The following is a 14,476-nucleotide window of genomic DNA, read 5'->3' as shown; positions in this document are numbered from 1 at the left end:
AAACCGTTTTCAATGGGAGATTTGGTAAACACCTCAAACCCCTTTTTTATGGGGTTTTCCCTTTTTCCTTAATTGTTATGTATTGTTTCATGAGAGACATGCAATTTCAGGGCTTTTTCAAGAGTGTGTTGCCTTGGGTTGGACTCAAAAAGTGTCTTCAGACCATCAATATGAATTCTAATATGTCGGCCCCTGCCATCACAGTTTTTAAAGCTAAAGTCACCTGAACGAAATTTGCTGAACAATTGTTGACACTCTCGAACGTTCAAAACATTTCCATAAACTTTGATATTCTTTGTGGCTACAGAAGCATTGTTTCCCTTCTTGTATTCAAACAGCATTACAAGCCAAATGTGTGACTCATCATATGCCATAACTATAAGGGATTAGAGTATACTAAACTTTACATATTATATAGGCTACACTAACATGACGTTTAGGTAGTTCATTTAACTATTATACATGAAGTACATTTTTTAGAAGGTGGTTAATTAAAGTGTTCCAAAAGGTGATATTAATTTCTTGACAACCTAATAACTAAAATGTAAAAATAGGAAACTTTTTAGATTACTTAAGGTTACATTAGGTAAAATAAATAAAAGTAATAAGGAAAAATTTTCACAAGGCACGCATGTGAGCAGTTTGGAGTAGCTCGTGGGTAATATAATTTGAAAGCATAACATGAGCTGCACATTTCCTAAGTGATTTACAACTTATAATAGTAGTTAGACACAGTTAAAAGGGCAATAAAACAGTAAAATTGAAGTAAAAATAAATGTATACAATCACAAGCTTAAAGCTACTTCGGATAAACAAATATAGTTTCATGCTACAATTTCAAGTTATTCTAGAAAGAAAAAAAAAAAGATTAATTTTGATTAATTTCGATTGTTTTTTTTGGTAGTTATGAGGTTGGTCAAAATGACCAACCTTGTATACGGCTAGGGTAGAGAAAATAACAGATAAAATGTAAAGTTTTACAGAAAAAAAAATGTTTGAAATGTATTTAGGATTTTTGGAATGAAGAAAAGCATTTCTAATTTTAACATGGAAATCACTTTACACTCAGACTGGTGAAAAAAGGACTTGATATATTCACAGACAAATCTTTAGTACAGCTACTTCATTAAAAACTGATTTTTTATGTAGAAACGACTTGTAATTTTTACTAAAAATCTGCCAAATTTTGTAAAAATACATATACTGTATTAAAAGTTCAAGTATTTAAACTATATACACGTAAAAATGGTCACATGGGACTGAGCTCGTATTGAAAGAGTTTGTAACCAGCTCAATGCTAAACGTGCAGTGCATGTACTGGACGTACGTAGACTAGTCTAGTTGGCTAGGCTGCAGGCACTGACCTTGCACATTCCAAATGTCATGAACAGACTGCTATAAAGTGTATGTGTATGCAATATGTGAATGAGAAAGTGTGAAAATACTGTATGTGCCATTTGGAGAAAATTTCCAGGATATGAACATCAGCTGAAACATTACAGCACTTCCACTGTGTTGTTGGAGGTCTTGAAGACAACATATAAGAAAGAGGAACGATTCACACATTATGCTAAACAAAGAGGAAACTGATTCACAACTGGAGTTGTTTGGATTCACAAAGTGCAATGCGAACCCAGATATTTTATTCCCTGCCCTTGCACTCGGATAATATTTGCAACATGTAGTCATGTGCACACATGGTTTATTTGATGTTACTATGTTTTATATTTAATGTTAAGTTTGCCCCTATAAAAGTAACTTTTAACTTTTACTTTTAGCTGGATTATAGAGTTTTAGACTTTAACCTCTGCTAAATTCAAGTTTAAATTTATTTTGAGAATTTAGGTACTTATGTTTCATTGGACTTACTGGTGTTATTTTTATTTGATATTTCCCAGTTCAACACACACCCATCATTAACACTTATCCTTGTTTTGTTTTGGGTTCGTAACTTTGATTGTTGTTGGTTTAATAAAGATTGTTCTTGTGTAACTTCTGCAGTTCCAACTGTTTCTTTTATGACAAACTCAGTCAGAGATCAGAGAGAAACATAAATACACTCCATAATTCAGTATTCTTCAAACTTCCATTTAGTGAGCCATAAAAGACTACTTATTGGTTGAGAATCACTGCAGTGCAAAGGTCCATTAATGCCACAGGCCTGGGAAGGAGAACTGCCACAATATATTGCATTCAGAATGGCCAATCTAGTTCTTCCCCCTGAAGGTTTAACCTAAGTGCACAGAAGGTACAGATGACTGAGGGTCTTCAAAGTTAACCTTTTCTGAAACTGAAATTGTATTTGCAAAAGATATTTACCTCCTCTCGCCACTAGCCACTTATACTCCCACTTATCTCTGCATACTAACATGCCAATGATTATGCAGCAGCCCTCCACCAATAGTAGTGCAACACTACCCATATCACAACTAGTGCACTCTCTAATCTTACAACTGTTAACCACTTCAAAGTTGGTCATATCACACCAAACCACACCAGAAGTGGGGAAGACAGGTGGAAAGTGTGAGAGAAAGTATGTATCTAATGGAAATACATTTTGAGTTTAATAAAATGTTAACTTTCAACATGATATCCTATCTCCGCTCAGAAAAAGCTAGAATCCCACATTGTACAGGTGGAAAGCCAGTGAGAAGACGTTACCTTTTAAGAAAGCACCTAAAAGAAAACCAGGGGGTGTGAGAAGGAGCTAAAACCAACACACCCATTGGAAACCACACGAATTCTGAGCCAGGTATAATATTTGCCCATTAGTAATGTGCCGCTAAAAGGGCAGAAACAAAGGAGGGGGACACTAATAAAAATTACAGAAAAAATGAAACCCCCCAGTGTAGAGTGGCTAGGATGTGACAGACCGTAAAGGGGAGATCAACCTCAACTAACACCTGGTGGCATCTGAAATTGTACATCAATTCCACAGTAGGAAGAGGGTCCTCTACATTTCACCTCAAGAACAGGTACTGGCAGGGAAGAGGAGCTTCCGTACCAGGAACCTGCTTCTGCAGTCCCATATCTCAAACACAACCAACACCAGATCTACCAGGAACTGACATCCAGCAAATAGTAGGAAGTTGGAGGGCCCAGGTGATGTACATCACCAGTCCAAAACTGGCAACATTGGGAATTTTTGTCCAGTCCACGGTAGAAGAGTAACCATCCAAACACCAGGAGAGGATTTATGTTGCTGGTCCAGATCCAACCAACACCTGATCCCTGGGAACCAACATATGGTAGATGGTAGGAAAGAGGGTACCTCAGCCAGAGGGGCAAATTGAAATTTATGTTGTGCTACAATATGTGCTACAACCAACACCTAGTGGAATCTGGAATTGTACATCAGGTTCATGGTAGAAATGGCTTTACCATCTACACCAGCAGAATGCCACTGCCCTACTCTCAACTGAGTAGTATTGTGCACACTCAAGAGGACAAGTCTCCATGGTCCACCACCTCAGCAACTAGGAACTGGTAAGTGGTAAGGACTCCCATAGTCCATTAGAAGGAGGAGGGAAAAAGTGCAGTGGAGAGTCAGGAGGACCCTAGCACCAGAGAAAGTGTAATAGGTGACCCTGATACCCTATTATGAAAAGCAGAGCGATTATATTGACAGAGTCAATCAACCAACACCTGGCAGCACCTGGAATGGTACATCAGGTCTGCAGTAGGAAGAGCCTCAAATGCCAGGGATTATCAGAGATGATCAGTAATCCCTGTTTACTTTATTCATGTTATTTCATGAGTGAACTGTCCAGGATGAACATTTAGGAAGTAAATGACTGTGAAGGATACCTGTGAGCAGTTCTGTGGAACACCCCATCTCAAAGGTGGGTGTTATGTGACATGGATATGTTTTATGACATTGTATTTTGAAAGAATAGAGAACATACTGACAGACTTGATCAGCTAACACCTGGAAGCATCTGGAATTATACATCAGGTCTGCAGTAGGAAGAGCCTCAATGTCACTGTCATCTAGCATACTATATGATCACAGGTCATACAGTGCGGATTTAAGACTAAATATATCTGGTTAGGCAACACGCACCATGGAATGGGATTCAAATATGCGATAAAGGCCCCTGCAAAGAAAAAGGAAAATGAACGGAGTATTTACCACCCACAGAAAAAGTTACATCACTAATGATGTCCTCCAAGGGAAGATGGAAATGTGCAGCCAGGGACATAGTAAGGTGATAGATCTGATGAGAAGAAAACATGAAAAAGGTGACAATCATCAAGAGAAAGGGAAGAAAATGCCAGGCAAATTAAATGGCAAATCCATTAGGGAATGGTAATGGGAAAAAGGTCATGGGAGAGATGAGGATTTCACGGAAGATACAAACGGACTCAGGAAACACAAAAGGGAGAAGTATGTGCCATGCACCATCAGAGGCCCCTGACTGGGCAAAGGAGGCAGGCAGGATCGGAATGGTCATAAAGGTGGGAAATGGAGGGAAGGGAAAAAGGTGTGAATATAGAAGTACCATCTCAAGCAACCAAAGTCCTGGGCATAAGGGAACTATCAGAAAAGAAAGAGAAAATATGAACTAAGAAAACAAAAATGCAGTGAAAACATCAGAATGAAAACATTTGCATGAGCAGGAACAGGGATTTCTAGGAAAGGTGATATAACAAACACAAAAGTTCCAATGGAGAATGAGGAAGAGCATAGAGGATTATCGATATTTGTGTGTCATGTAGTATCTTGAATACAGCATTGGTTCAAATTATGTTTGTGATGTCCAACTACAAAGTCTATAGTTTCTTATGAATCAGATACTGAAATTACCAATATTGACAACCTAGAATATAAGATAAGAACCTCCTATCTTTTCTATTTTAATATATTTATTGAATTAACCAAGGTGGCCTCACCCACCTCTTCCATTTTTTAAAATACTTGCTTCTGTACACCTACTTCACCCACTGACCTGTGTATAACCATTCAAAAGCTCAGAATGTCCCCCCTAATGGTTTTTTCAGCCTCTGCAAAGTATTTGCACAAGAAACTCTTTCTCTTCATGCTAGATCCCAAGCAGTATAGTAAAATATTAGCGAGCCCAAAAAATAATATATTTTAAGACCCAAATACAGCTTTAGTTACTATGCTGGATAAGTTATAGTGAAATTCTGTGGTACTGATATAATAATATATGATTTTTTGTTATTTCAAAATGTATATATAAAACCTAAAAAAATAATTTTGTTTTACATCCTCCATATGCAAAATTTGATACGGCTTTACAACTTATGGCAAGCAGCAAGTGAGTGCAAAGTTCATAACTAGCAGAGATAATTGTTTATAAATATACTTAATATAAATAGTAATAATGTACTTGTATAATGTATTATAACTGATATGTGACTGTATTTTCCAAAATACTGGCCCACTAGAACACAACCAAGACAGATCACTTAGTAAATGCCAGTTTTAAATTTTTTGACATAGTAACATGAGTGTACGTGCACTGCATCACTGCAATTTCTGTAATGTTATAATCTGTAGTCCTTCTAGAACCAAAAAAAGCATAATTTATATCTTTTTTACTAATTTTTTATGGTGGTTATTGGGTCGGTCAAATCAACTAAACCCATACAGAAATACAATAGTGAAAATTACAAATAAAATTTAAAGTCTTTTTTTCTAAAAAAAAAGTTTAGTAATGATCTGGAGGTTATAAAGATTTTGCATGTGAAATTTTAAAATTTTCTGATGCATAAATGTATTTTTAATCTTAAAATCAAAATTACTTTGGACAGTAAACATTTGAAAAGAAAAAAGGGCATGAGAAAAACATTACTTAAAAAATCCTGAACTTATAAAACAAAATCTGATATTTTGCATACAAAAGCTTTGTAATGTTTACTGATAATCTGCAAAATTTTGTGAAGATATGATTACTGTATTAAAAGTTATAGCATGAAAACTATAACAAGCACAAAATGGTTACTAGTGCAGTTCCAAGGACAGAGCCTGTAATGAAAGAGTTAAGAGTGCCATACTAATCACGTCTTTGATCTTCGATTGTATGTAGGAAATATTGTTTCACAATGTATAACTCATATACATTCTTGTTCTTTATGTCAAATTCAGTTAAGAGCTGTAGAATTAGGATTTTTCTCTGCAATACAAATGATCTTTAATTACAGTAAGTGCAAGTTAATAATGCAATATATATGGGTACCCACTGAACATTATGACTGAAGAAAAGGATCTTGGAATAGTAGTAGATAAGTCACTCAAGCCACTGAGACAGTGTTCTATTGCCTATATAATTTTAGTGCATATTGATAGAAGCTCAAATAAATAATTATCTCTAAACTCTAGTTAAAACTCATATGGAAATCCATGTACAGTTTTGGTCTTCTTATCTAAGAAAGTATACTAACTTATTGAAAAGCTTTCAGAGGAGAGCTACTAGAATCATTTTAGGAAAGGATTGGTTATCTTATAGGAACAGATTCTTAAAGGTAACTTAATTTATTTTATGATAAAAAGGGTAAGATGGTTATCTCACTGAAGCTTAAAAAGTTATCTGGGATTCCAGTTAGGACAGTTATTTTATATTTTTCAAACAGGGTTATTTGTTTATTGAATGAGTTACTATTTGCAGAAATAGAGGTCAACATTGTGCGAGTTTAGAGATTGTGAAAACCTTAATGTTTTCTGAAAAATAAAGATTGTCTTTGAAGAAATGGCATCAAAAGACTAAATGGTTTCTTGTTGAATGTTACTTTTTTCCACTTCAGCCTTTCTCCTCATGTCACATTATGAAATTTTCTGTGAATCTTAATATTCCCAGCTCTCTAAGAAAATTCTTAAGATTTTCATGAACAGTATGATGGCTTCAAGTCCTTGAGAATGTTTATGCTAACCTGTTTTTTTGACTGTTTGTGCAACTTGTTTATTCTGAAGGAGCAAAACCTAAAATTGATGGGAATAGTGAGAAAGTGTCCATCCAAAAGTAAGTAATTATAATAAATATTAAAAACACGGTAATACCAAAAAAACATTTTTAACATGGATGTTTCGGAATTTCCTTAAATTCCATCATCAGTGTTAATATATAAAAAATATTGATATGAGTTAGGTATTTTTTTTTCCCTTATAAATGTTATTTGGAATAGTTGGTGACATATACTGCATTGGATTCTTGTACATCACACTTTTACATTTTGTCAAACTTTGGCAATGTAAATCAGGTTTCTTCTTGTATTTGTCTTGTACAGATATTTACAAAAATTCTCCTTCACCCCAACAGTCATTAAAAGTCAATGGAGAGTTGTAAGCCAGTCAGTCATTGTGGATAAAGATTTTGTTCTATTTGTTAACTTCTGTCCTTTGCTATCCAAGTTTAAAATTATTTTCTGCATTACATATAGAATCTGTGGATACCTAAAAATTTCTCTGTTAGAGAAAGTGTGAGTGAGTACTACACAAACAAAATACGAGAGTTTCAAAGAAATGGAGAGAGAGAAGAAAAAAAAAAAGGAGGTTAGTGTGTAAGAACACAGAACCAGAGACCAAATCCACCTTGGAAATTGATGTAAGACAGCAAGGATGGATTGATGAAGTGAATTGTGACAGTCCAATTTTGGAAATTTATCAGAAGAGAAATACCTATTCAAAGTATGATCCCAACTTTATTACACTGATATAAGCAATGGATTCTGAAAACTATTTCACATTTTTTCACTATGGCTTTTAATTACTAAAATTTTGTAGCCAAACTTCACATTAGCTTTTTTAAAACAAAATTTAGGATTAATTCCAATTCTATTCAGACCTATTCAAAACAATAATATACCAATCTAATCACCTAAATCATAGCCTAAGCCCAAATCCTATCTAAGCATAAGTACAATATAAACAAATTAACTGTGTTACCCATCCTAAACATAATCTAAACAAATTGATTATAGGTCTCTAAAACTCCTATATTATTGGAAACCCAAAACAAAAGGGACTGAACAACAGAGACAGAAATTTACAAGTTTGATAGCTTGAGTAGCTATTACAGCAGGAACCTCTTGGTCTAAAGTTCCAAAGCAGGTGGAAATGAGCAAAATCTGAAATAGAAGAGGAATTGACCTCCAAAAAAGTTACACTCAATCTGGTTATCACCTGAAGATTGAAAAGTAAAAGGAACCAAATGGTATATAAGCAAATGTAGCTTTCTACCCACATGTATAGAACTACAGTGGGAGAGCAATGGACTGTTAATGAAGACAAGGAATGACTGGCTCCACATAAAACATAAATAGAAGTTTGGGCAGGTAAAATACAAATATGCTATGACATCTCATAATAAATTGTTTTTAATGTAACATACCAATTATTATTATATACTGACAAATTGGCAGAATAATGAGTGACACAGTGATTAGCTTAGGCATATATGGTAAATTACACATATTTCCAATACACATGTATATATATTTATAATGTAATTTTAAGAACTTATGAGTGAACATAGAAAAGAATAGATAACAATATGTTAACCACACTAAATCTGCTATATTCTGAGACTGACATGTAAATGAGTAGCATATTAAGTTCCAGAGTTGAAAATAAAAAATTGTCCAGCAAAGACATAATAAACACATTATATATTATTGGTGGTTTTGATAATAGCTAAAAACTTGACGCTGGCTGAAAAATGTCAAGAAAACCCATTAAGATGCATGAAGGTAGTAGGCAGTGCAGTGTTCTTCAGATTAAAAACTGCTACTTTTTTTTTAAAGTGATATATCATTACATGAATCTTTCAACCTAAGTTATCACAGCATTATCAGATATTGAAAATTACTGGCAGGGAGATTGGAGAAAGTAACTGAGGTTTACTAACGAAGTGATTCAAACACAGACAAGCTTCACATAATCCTGCACTAAATGGTCTGACAAGTATAATAAAGTTACATACTCTAACCAAGAACAGTGATGAACAAGAACTAGCATTTGGTAAAACAAACAAATTAAACTCAGAAATCTGATGAAAGTGATCACATTTTCAAACAAGCAAAACCTTGTAGTCTTAAGTCCATATATTCTGAAAATTATTATAAGATTTGTTTAGGTTCGGTGGCCATACAGTCAAGATGATTGTTCTTATGATGTATTTAAAGATAAATTCAAACTACTTCTCAGCATGACAGAAACAGAACTGTAGTTAGAAGTAAGCTCAGATTTTCAAAAGTCAACAAAGATTAATAGAAAGTTCACCAATATAGTAAACAATCTAAATCAAATCCATAAATCAGAGAAAGTGAAAGATAAATTGGAGAATTATTTCAATGAAGCCCTTCTTTTTCACTCTTGAAGAGAAATCAGTCAGAACTACAGTTCACAAAACAGCAGATCTAAAATGCACAAACAAAAATTTCATTATGAACAAATTTCCTGTAACTTGTACAAGATACAGAAAACTGTGAGTCTTTCCTTGTTTGTTTACACTACCATGCAGTTTTCTTCACTCTAATCCATGATATTTTAAAAAAATATGTATTATCTAAATTACAACCAACATTTCAATGATAAGTGGACAGACAAAAAGCCAGAAATTCAAACTAATTTTGGATGTCTACTCTATTAGGAAAAACTAAACATTAATATACTGTAAAGAAATTGTGAAGTTTGTTAAAGAAGCTTCTAATAAGCCTAGGTTGTCATAACTTTATAAAAGAACAAAAATTATAATGGTTTGTTGTCACAAATGTAAAATTGTACCTTTATTTGAGCTAACTTAACTTCTGCTTTCTTCTTTAGCTCAGTTAGTTTCATCTGGTTGACCTCAGTCATTTTAGTGAATTCTTCCTCCATTTCTTTCTTTTCTTCTTTTATTTTCTGGATATTTTTCAATGCTACGTCTTTTTCTTGTATTTCAACATCTAGTGTTTTATGCACTTCCTGAAGTTCTTCTTCTAGATTCTTAAATCTCTTTTGCAAAGTTTCATAATTTGCTGTTACTGTTGACAACTTATTCTTAAAATCAATTATCACAGCCTCTTTTTCAGTTAAAGAATGTATTGACATTGAATGACTAGATTCAATTTCTCTTTGAAGTTTAGAAACAGTATCTTTGTAATCATTAGACTGACTTTTGAGGTCTTGTAATTTTTCCTGTAGCACTTGTTCATTATGAACTGACATTTTTAAATTTTCCTTCAGCTTTTCACATTGATCTGTTAGTAATTTCAATTCACTATCTTTCTGGTTTACAGACACAACAAGTTCTTGCAATTCATCACATTTAGAAGCATAGACATCTTCTTTAGCATTCATGGCAAGTCTTGCTTCACTATACTCTTTCTGAATTAATTCATATTTGGATTTAAAGGAGGAAAACTTTTCAATCTCTTGATCTTTAAATACAAGTAATTTATTAAGTTCTGAAATCTTAGCTTGAAAAAGATAATTCTGTCTCTTCTGGTGATTCAGATTTTTTTCAAGATCTTTTAATAGTTCTTCTTTTCTTTGAATCACTGTTGTTTTTTCATCTAACTTACTTTGTAAATGCTGTTGTAATTCATCAAGCTCTGACTGGTGTGTTGCTTTTGATTCTTCCATACATTTTTCCGCATCTGTCAAATTATGTTGCAGATTTTCTAATTCTGCAGAAAGGTTAATGAACTCATTTAATTTTTTTTCCAAATTTTCAATTTCTGTTTTGTGTTTTGCTTCTTGAGCTTCTAATTCTTTTTTGTGGATTTCTTTCATATAACAATTCTGATTTTCATGGTCTTTGATTTGCATCTGAAGATAATCCAAATCATTATTTGCCTTCTTCTGTTGATTTTCATACTTCTTTCTCAAGTTTTCAAGCTCTTTTTCTTTCATACTGATATTATCTTGCATTTGTTTATTGGATTCTTCAAATTGATGGTTTATTATTTGAAAGGATTCAACTGATTCTTTAATTTTTTTATTCCATTCTTCATTAAGATTTTGCACAGTCAATGTTTTTTCTTCATCCAATTTAGCCAACTCTATATGACATTCCTCAATAATTTTCTTAGAGGTTTCAAGCTGAAACTTCATATCACTGATTTCAGCATTTAGCCTGACCACTTCTTCTTTCGCATCTTTTTTTAAGCTATTTGTTTCATCTGTAAGCCTTTCAATAATCAATTTTAAGTTTTCTTTTTCTCTGCAATGCTTGTCAGTTTGTTCCTTCATCTTAGTTTTAAATTCTATTTCTTGCACTTTAATGTTTTCTAGTGCTTGTGTGAGGTCAGTTTTAAGAGTTTCAACTGTTTCTGCTGCTTGCTTTTCCATATCTTTTAACTTTGTATTCAAAGTCTCATTCAGGGATTGTTCATGTTCCTTCCATTGAATTTCATTGCTTTTTAGCTTGTCTTCCAAAATACTTTTTTCATCCTTGAGTATTTTGATTTTATCTTCTTGAGATTCTATTTTTTTTTGGAATTCCTCAATTTTCAAGTTAAGAGATGACAAAGAATCTTGAAGTACAAACACATCTTTTTTACAATAGAGATCTTCCATTAGAATACTGATACCTTCTGTGATTAGATCTAACTTTTCTTTGTAATTCAATTTACCTGAACCTAACTGGTTTAATACTGGATTTGTTATTATCTGAATAGGATCTTCCAAGGTATAATGTAAAAGCTGCCTATAAAATTCTATAAATTTTATTTCAGCTTCATCTTTTGTAGTTTGGAGCTCTTGACATAGATTTGTTACTCGAACTTTAAGCTCACCACTGGAAATTTCTACTTCTCTAATTTTATTCTCATATTCTTCAATACATGTTTTCCACTGCTGAGTTACACTATTGATATTCTTCTCATTCTCATTATTCATTTTGTCTATTCTTTGAGTCCATTCCTCCATAACTGCATGCAATGTTTTTTCATAACTGTCCTGAATTTTTTTTTTGATTCCTGAGCAGAAGCATCAAGATACTGCTTCTCCAATTGTAAATCAATGCATTTGCTTTTTAAGTTAGACAGCTCTTTGGATAATTTAACTGTTTCTTCTTCAAAAGAGCTTCTCAAGACAACAACTTCTTTTTGCAAAATGTCTTTTTCAGTTTTTATACAATTTATACTATTTTCTAAACTTTGAACTTTAAGTACTTTATAATTTTTTCTTTTTTTAAAACAGTCTCAACTTCCTGAAGTGATGTCTTTAAATTTTCAATGTAATTGCTCATGGTTTCCTTCTCTTGAAAAGCTAAGTTCAATTCCTGTTGCAGAGCCTGGCTTTTTTCTTCATAATTTACTTTCTCTATAGACAGCTGGTGCAATGTGGTCTGTACATTATTTAAGTTTTCCTCTGCCATTTTAAGCTTTGTTTCTACAGTCTCTTTCTCAGTTATCAAGCTTTTCTGAGTTTCAGATATCCTTTCTAATTCTGATACACATTTATTCTTTTCTTCTGACAACTCATTGCATTTTACTTCAAAATAATGTTTATCTTTCATGTCTTCCTTAACTACATCTAATTCTTTCTTCAGAGAAACTAGTTTTTCTACAAGAGACCCTTTTTCATCTTCAGAATGTTTCAGCATGTTTCTAAGTTCAACTACTTCATTTTTATATTCTTTTATGTTGAAAGCCATTTCACTATGAAAAGTAGTCTGCTCTTGTACAATGTTTAAGTGTTGGATTAATTCAACCTTCTCTTGTTGAAATGCTTCATGATTATAGTTTAGTGAACTAAGGCTGGATGATTTATCACCACAAAGTTTTTGCAGTCCATACTTTTCTTGGGATATATTATTTAACTGCTGATTTATCAATTCTAATTTTTGAATCACATTATCTCGTTCTGCTAAAGCTTTTTGAAGAAAGCCTTGGGCTTTTACGAGTTCATTCTGAAGATCTGAATATGTCTGCTGAGCATCTGGTTCTTTTTCATTACTATCATGAATTTCTTTCTCCAAACTTTTTAAATTTTCAACTTTAGAATCCCTTTGTATACAGCTGTCTTGGAGAGAATACACCTGCTGTATATAATGTGCATTTTTATAGGTTTCTTCTACATTACCAGTAGAATCCTGAAAGAAAATTGTTTTGATTTAATGAACCAGATGTACAAAAGAATTATAATAATTTTTTAAATGTAAGTGTATAAAAAGTAAAAAACAACAATAAGAAACTGACAATTAATATGTGTATTATTAATTTTCATACTCTTGATTACGCTATATGGAATATGTAATAGATTTTGTACATCGTAATCTAAAATAGAAAAAACGTTTTTTTTTCCATTTTACAGAGTATTTACAAAATGGACAATGACAATAATATATAATAATTCACATTCTTTAAATTTGAGATGCTAATTCCTATAAAATGACCACATTCCTGTTGCAAAGCCTGGCTTTTTTCTTATAATTTACTTTCTCTATAGACTATTTCTTTTTGCAAACTTTCTAAGTTTCCAACTTTAGAATCCTTCTGTTTACAGCTGCCTTGGAGAAAATACATCTCCTAATCCAACTGCTGATTTACTATTCTGAAAAATAGTCTGCTCTTATAGAATGTTTTATTGCTGGAGCAATTTCAACTATAGTTTATGATGTTCATTATTATTGGTTTCTCATCAACTGCTATACCATACATAGTAGATGGCAAAAGTTTCAATAAATATTCTGTGTGTGATTACTAAAGTTCAAAAGATACATACTTGATTACAACTAATTATTATACCTGTATCTTAATAAAAATAACCCAAACATGAAACATTTAATAAATTCTAACAAATAACTACTTCAAATTGGTGATGAAGTCTTGCAGACAAGTTTATAGCATATAAGTTATTTCAAACTCAAGCAAACTTATAAAGAGCAAAAAACAAAAATAACTCACTTCACCAGCCACCTGAGTTTTAGGGATATCCCTTTTTTCTTCATTTCTACCTAATTTTTCTTTAAGTACTGTCTGCTGGTTATCTCCAAGCTTAAGAATAGCAATACACTCCAGGTGACTTTGTTTGATTTTTTCTAGCTCTCTCTGGTAACATTTGGCCTGCTCTTTAAGTTGGTCCTGCAGTGAGGTAACTTGACTATCTAGTTCCATTTTTTTCTATCAAAAACATGGAACTTTACATTAATTGTATTATGTAAATGTTTCTGTATGAGTAACAACTAAATTATTGAAACAAAGTTGTTAATAATATTCAGTATGATTTTCAAGTATTTTCTTCTATATATCAAGCAACTAATGACATTTACAAAGTTGCAAATATCACTTAAAAAAAGGAGAAAACATAACATTTAAAGACACTGCAAAAAACACAACAAATCTGAAGTTGAGGTTTTTTAGTTTAACACATTAACTTTTATAAACAATTCACAATTACTGTCTCAAATTCAGTTTTATGTACAGGTGGCAAGGTTATGCAAAATAATGTTTCAAAAAATCTTGGGCAATTATTATTAAAGACTTATAATCAGAGATTAAGTCTATAAATATATATATATATATATAT

General features: G+C 32.6%; 1 protein-coding gene across 1 annotated transcript in view; it reads right to left on the bottom strand.

Annotated features, from left to right (window-relative positions):
• The window catches only part of LOC106478617 (golgin subfamily A member 4-like), a 239,261-nt gene that overhangs the window by 101,329 nt on the left and 123,456 nt on the right, over nucleotides 1–14,476 (bottom strand). The window contains exons 12-14 of the mRNA XM_022382242.1: nucleotides 13,855–14,070; nucleotides 12,102–13,040; nucleotides 9,746–11,929 (exon numbers count right to left, since the gene is read on the bottom strand). Coding sequence (XP_022237950.1) covers nucleotides 9,746–11,929; nucleotides 12,102–13,040; nucleotides 13,855–14,070 — 3,339 coding nt within the window. The remainder of the gene's footprint in view (nucleotides 1–9,745; nucleotides 11,930–12,101; nucleotides 13,041–13,854; nucleotides 14,071–14,476) is intronic.

Source organism: Limulus polyphemus, unplaced genomic scaffold (assembly GCF_000517525.1).
Source record: "Limulus polyphemus unplaced genomic scaffold, Limulus_polyphemus-2.1.2 Scaffold233, whole genome shotgun sequence".
Taxonomy (NCBI): Eukaryota; Metazoa; Arthropoda; class Merostomata; order Xiphosura; family Limulidae; genus Limulus; species Limulus polyphemus.
The sequence above is the reverse complement of the archived record's forward strand: the minus strand, read 5'-3'. Positions and strand labels throughout refer to the sequence as shown.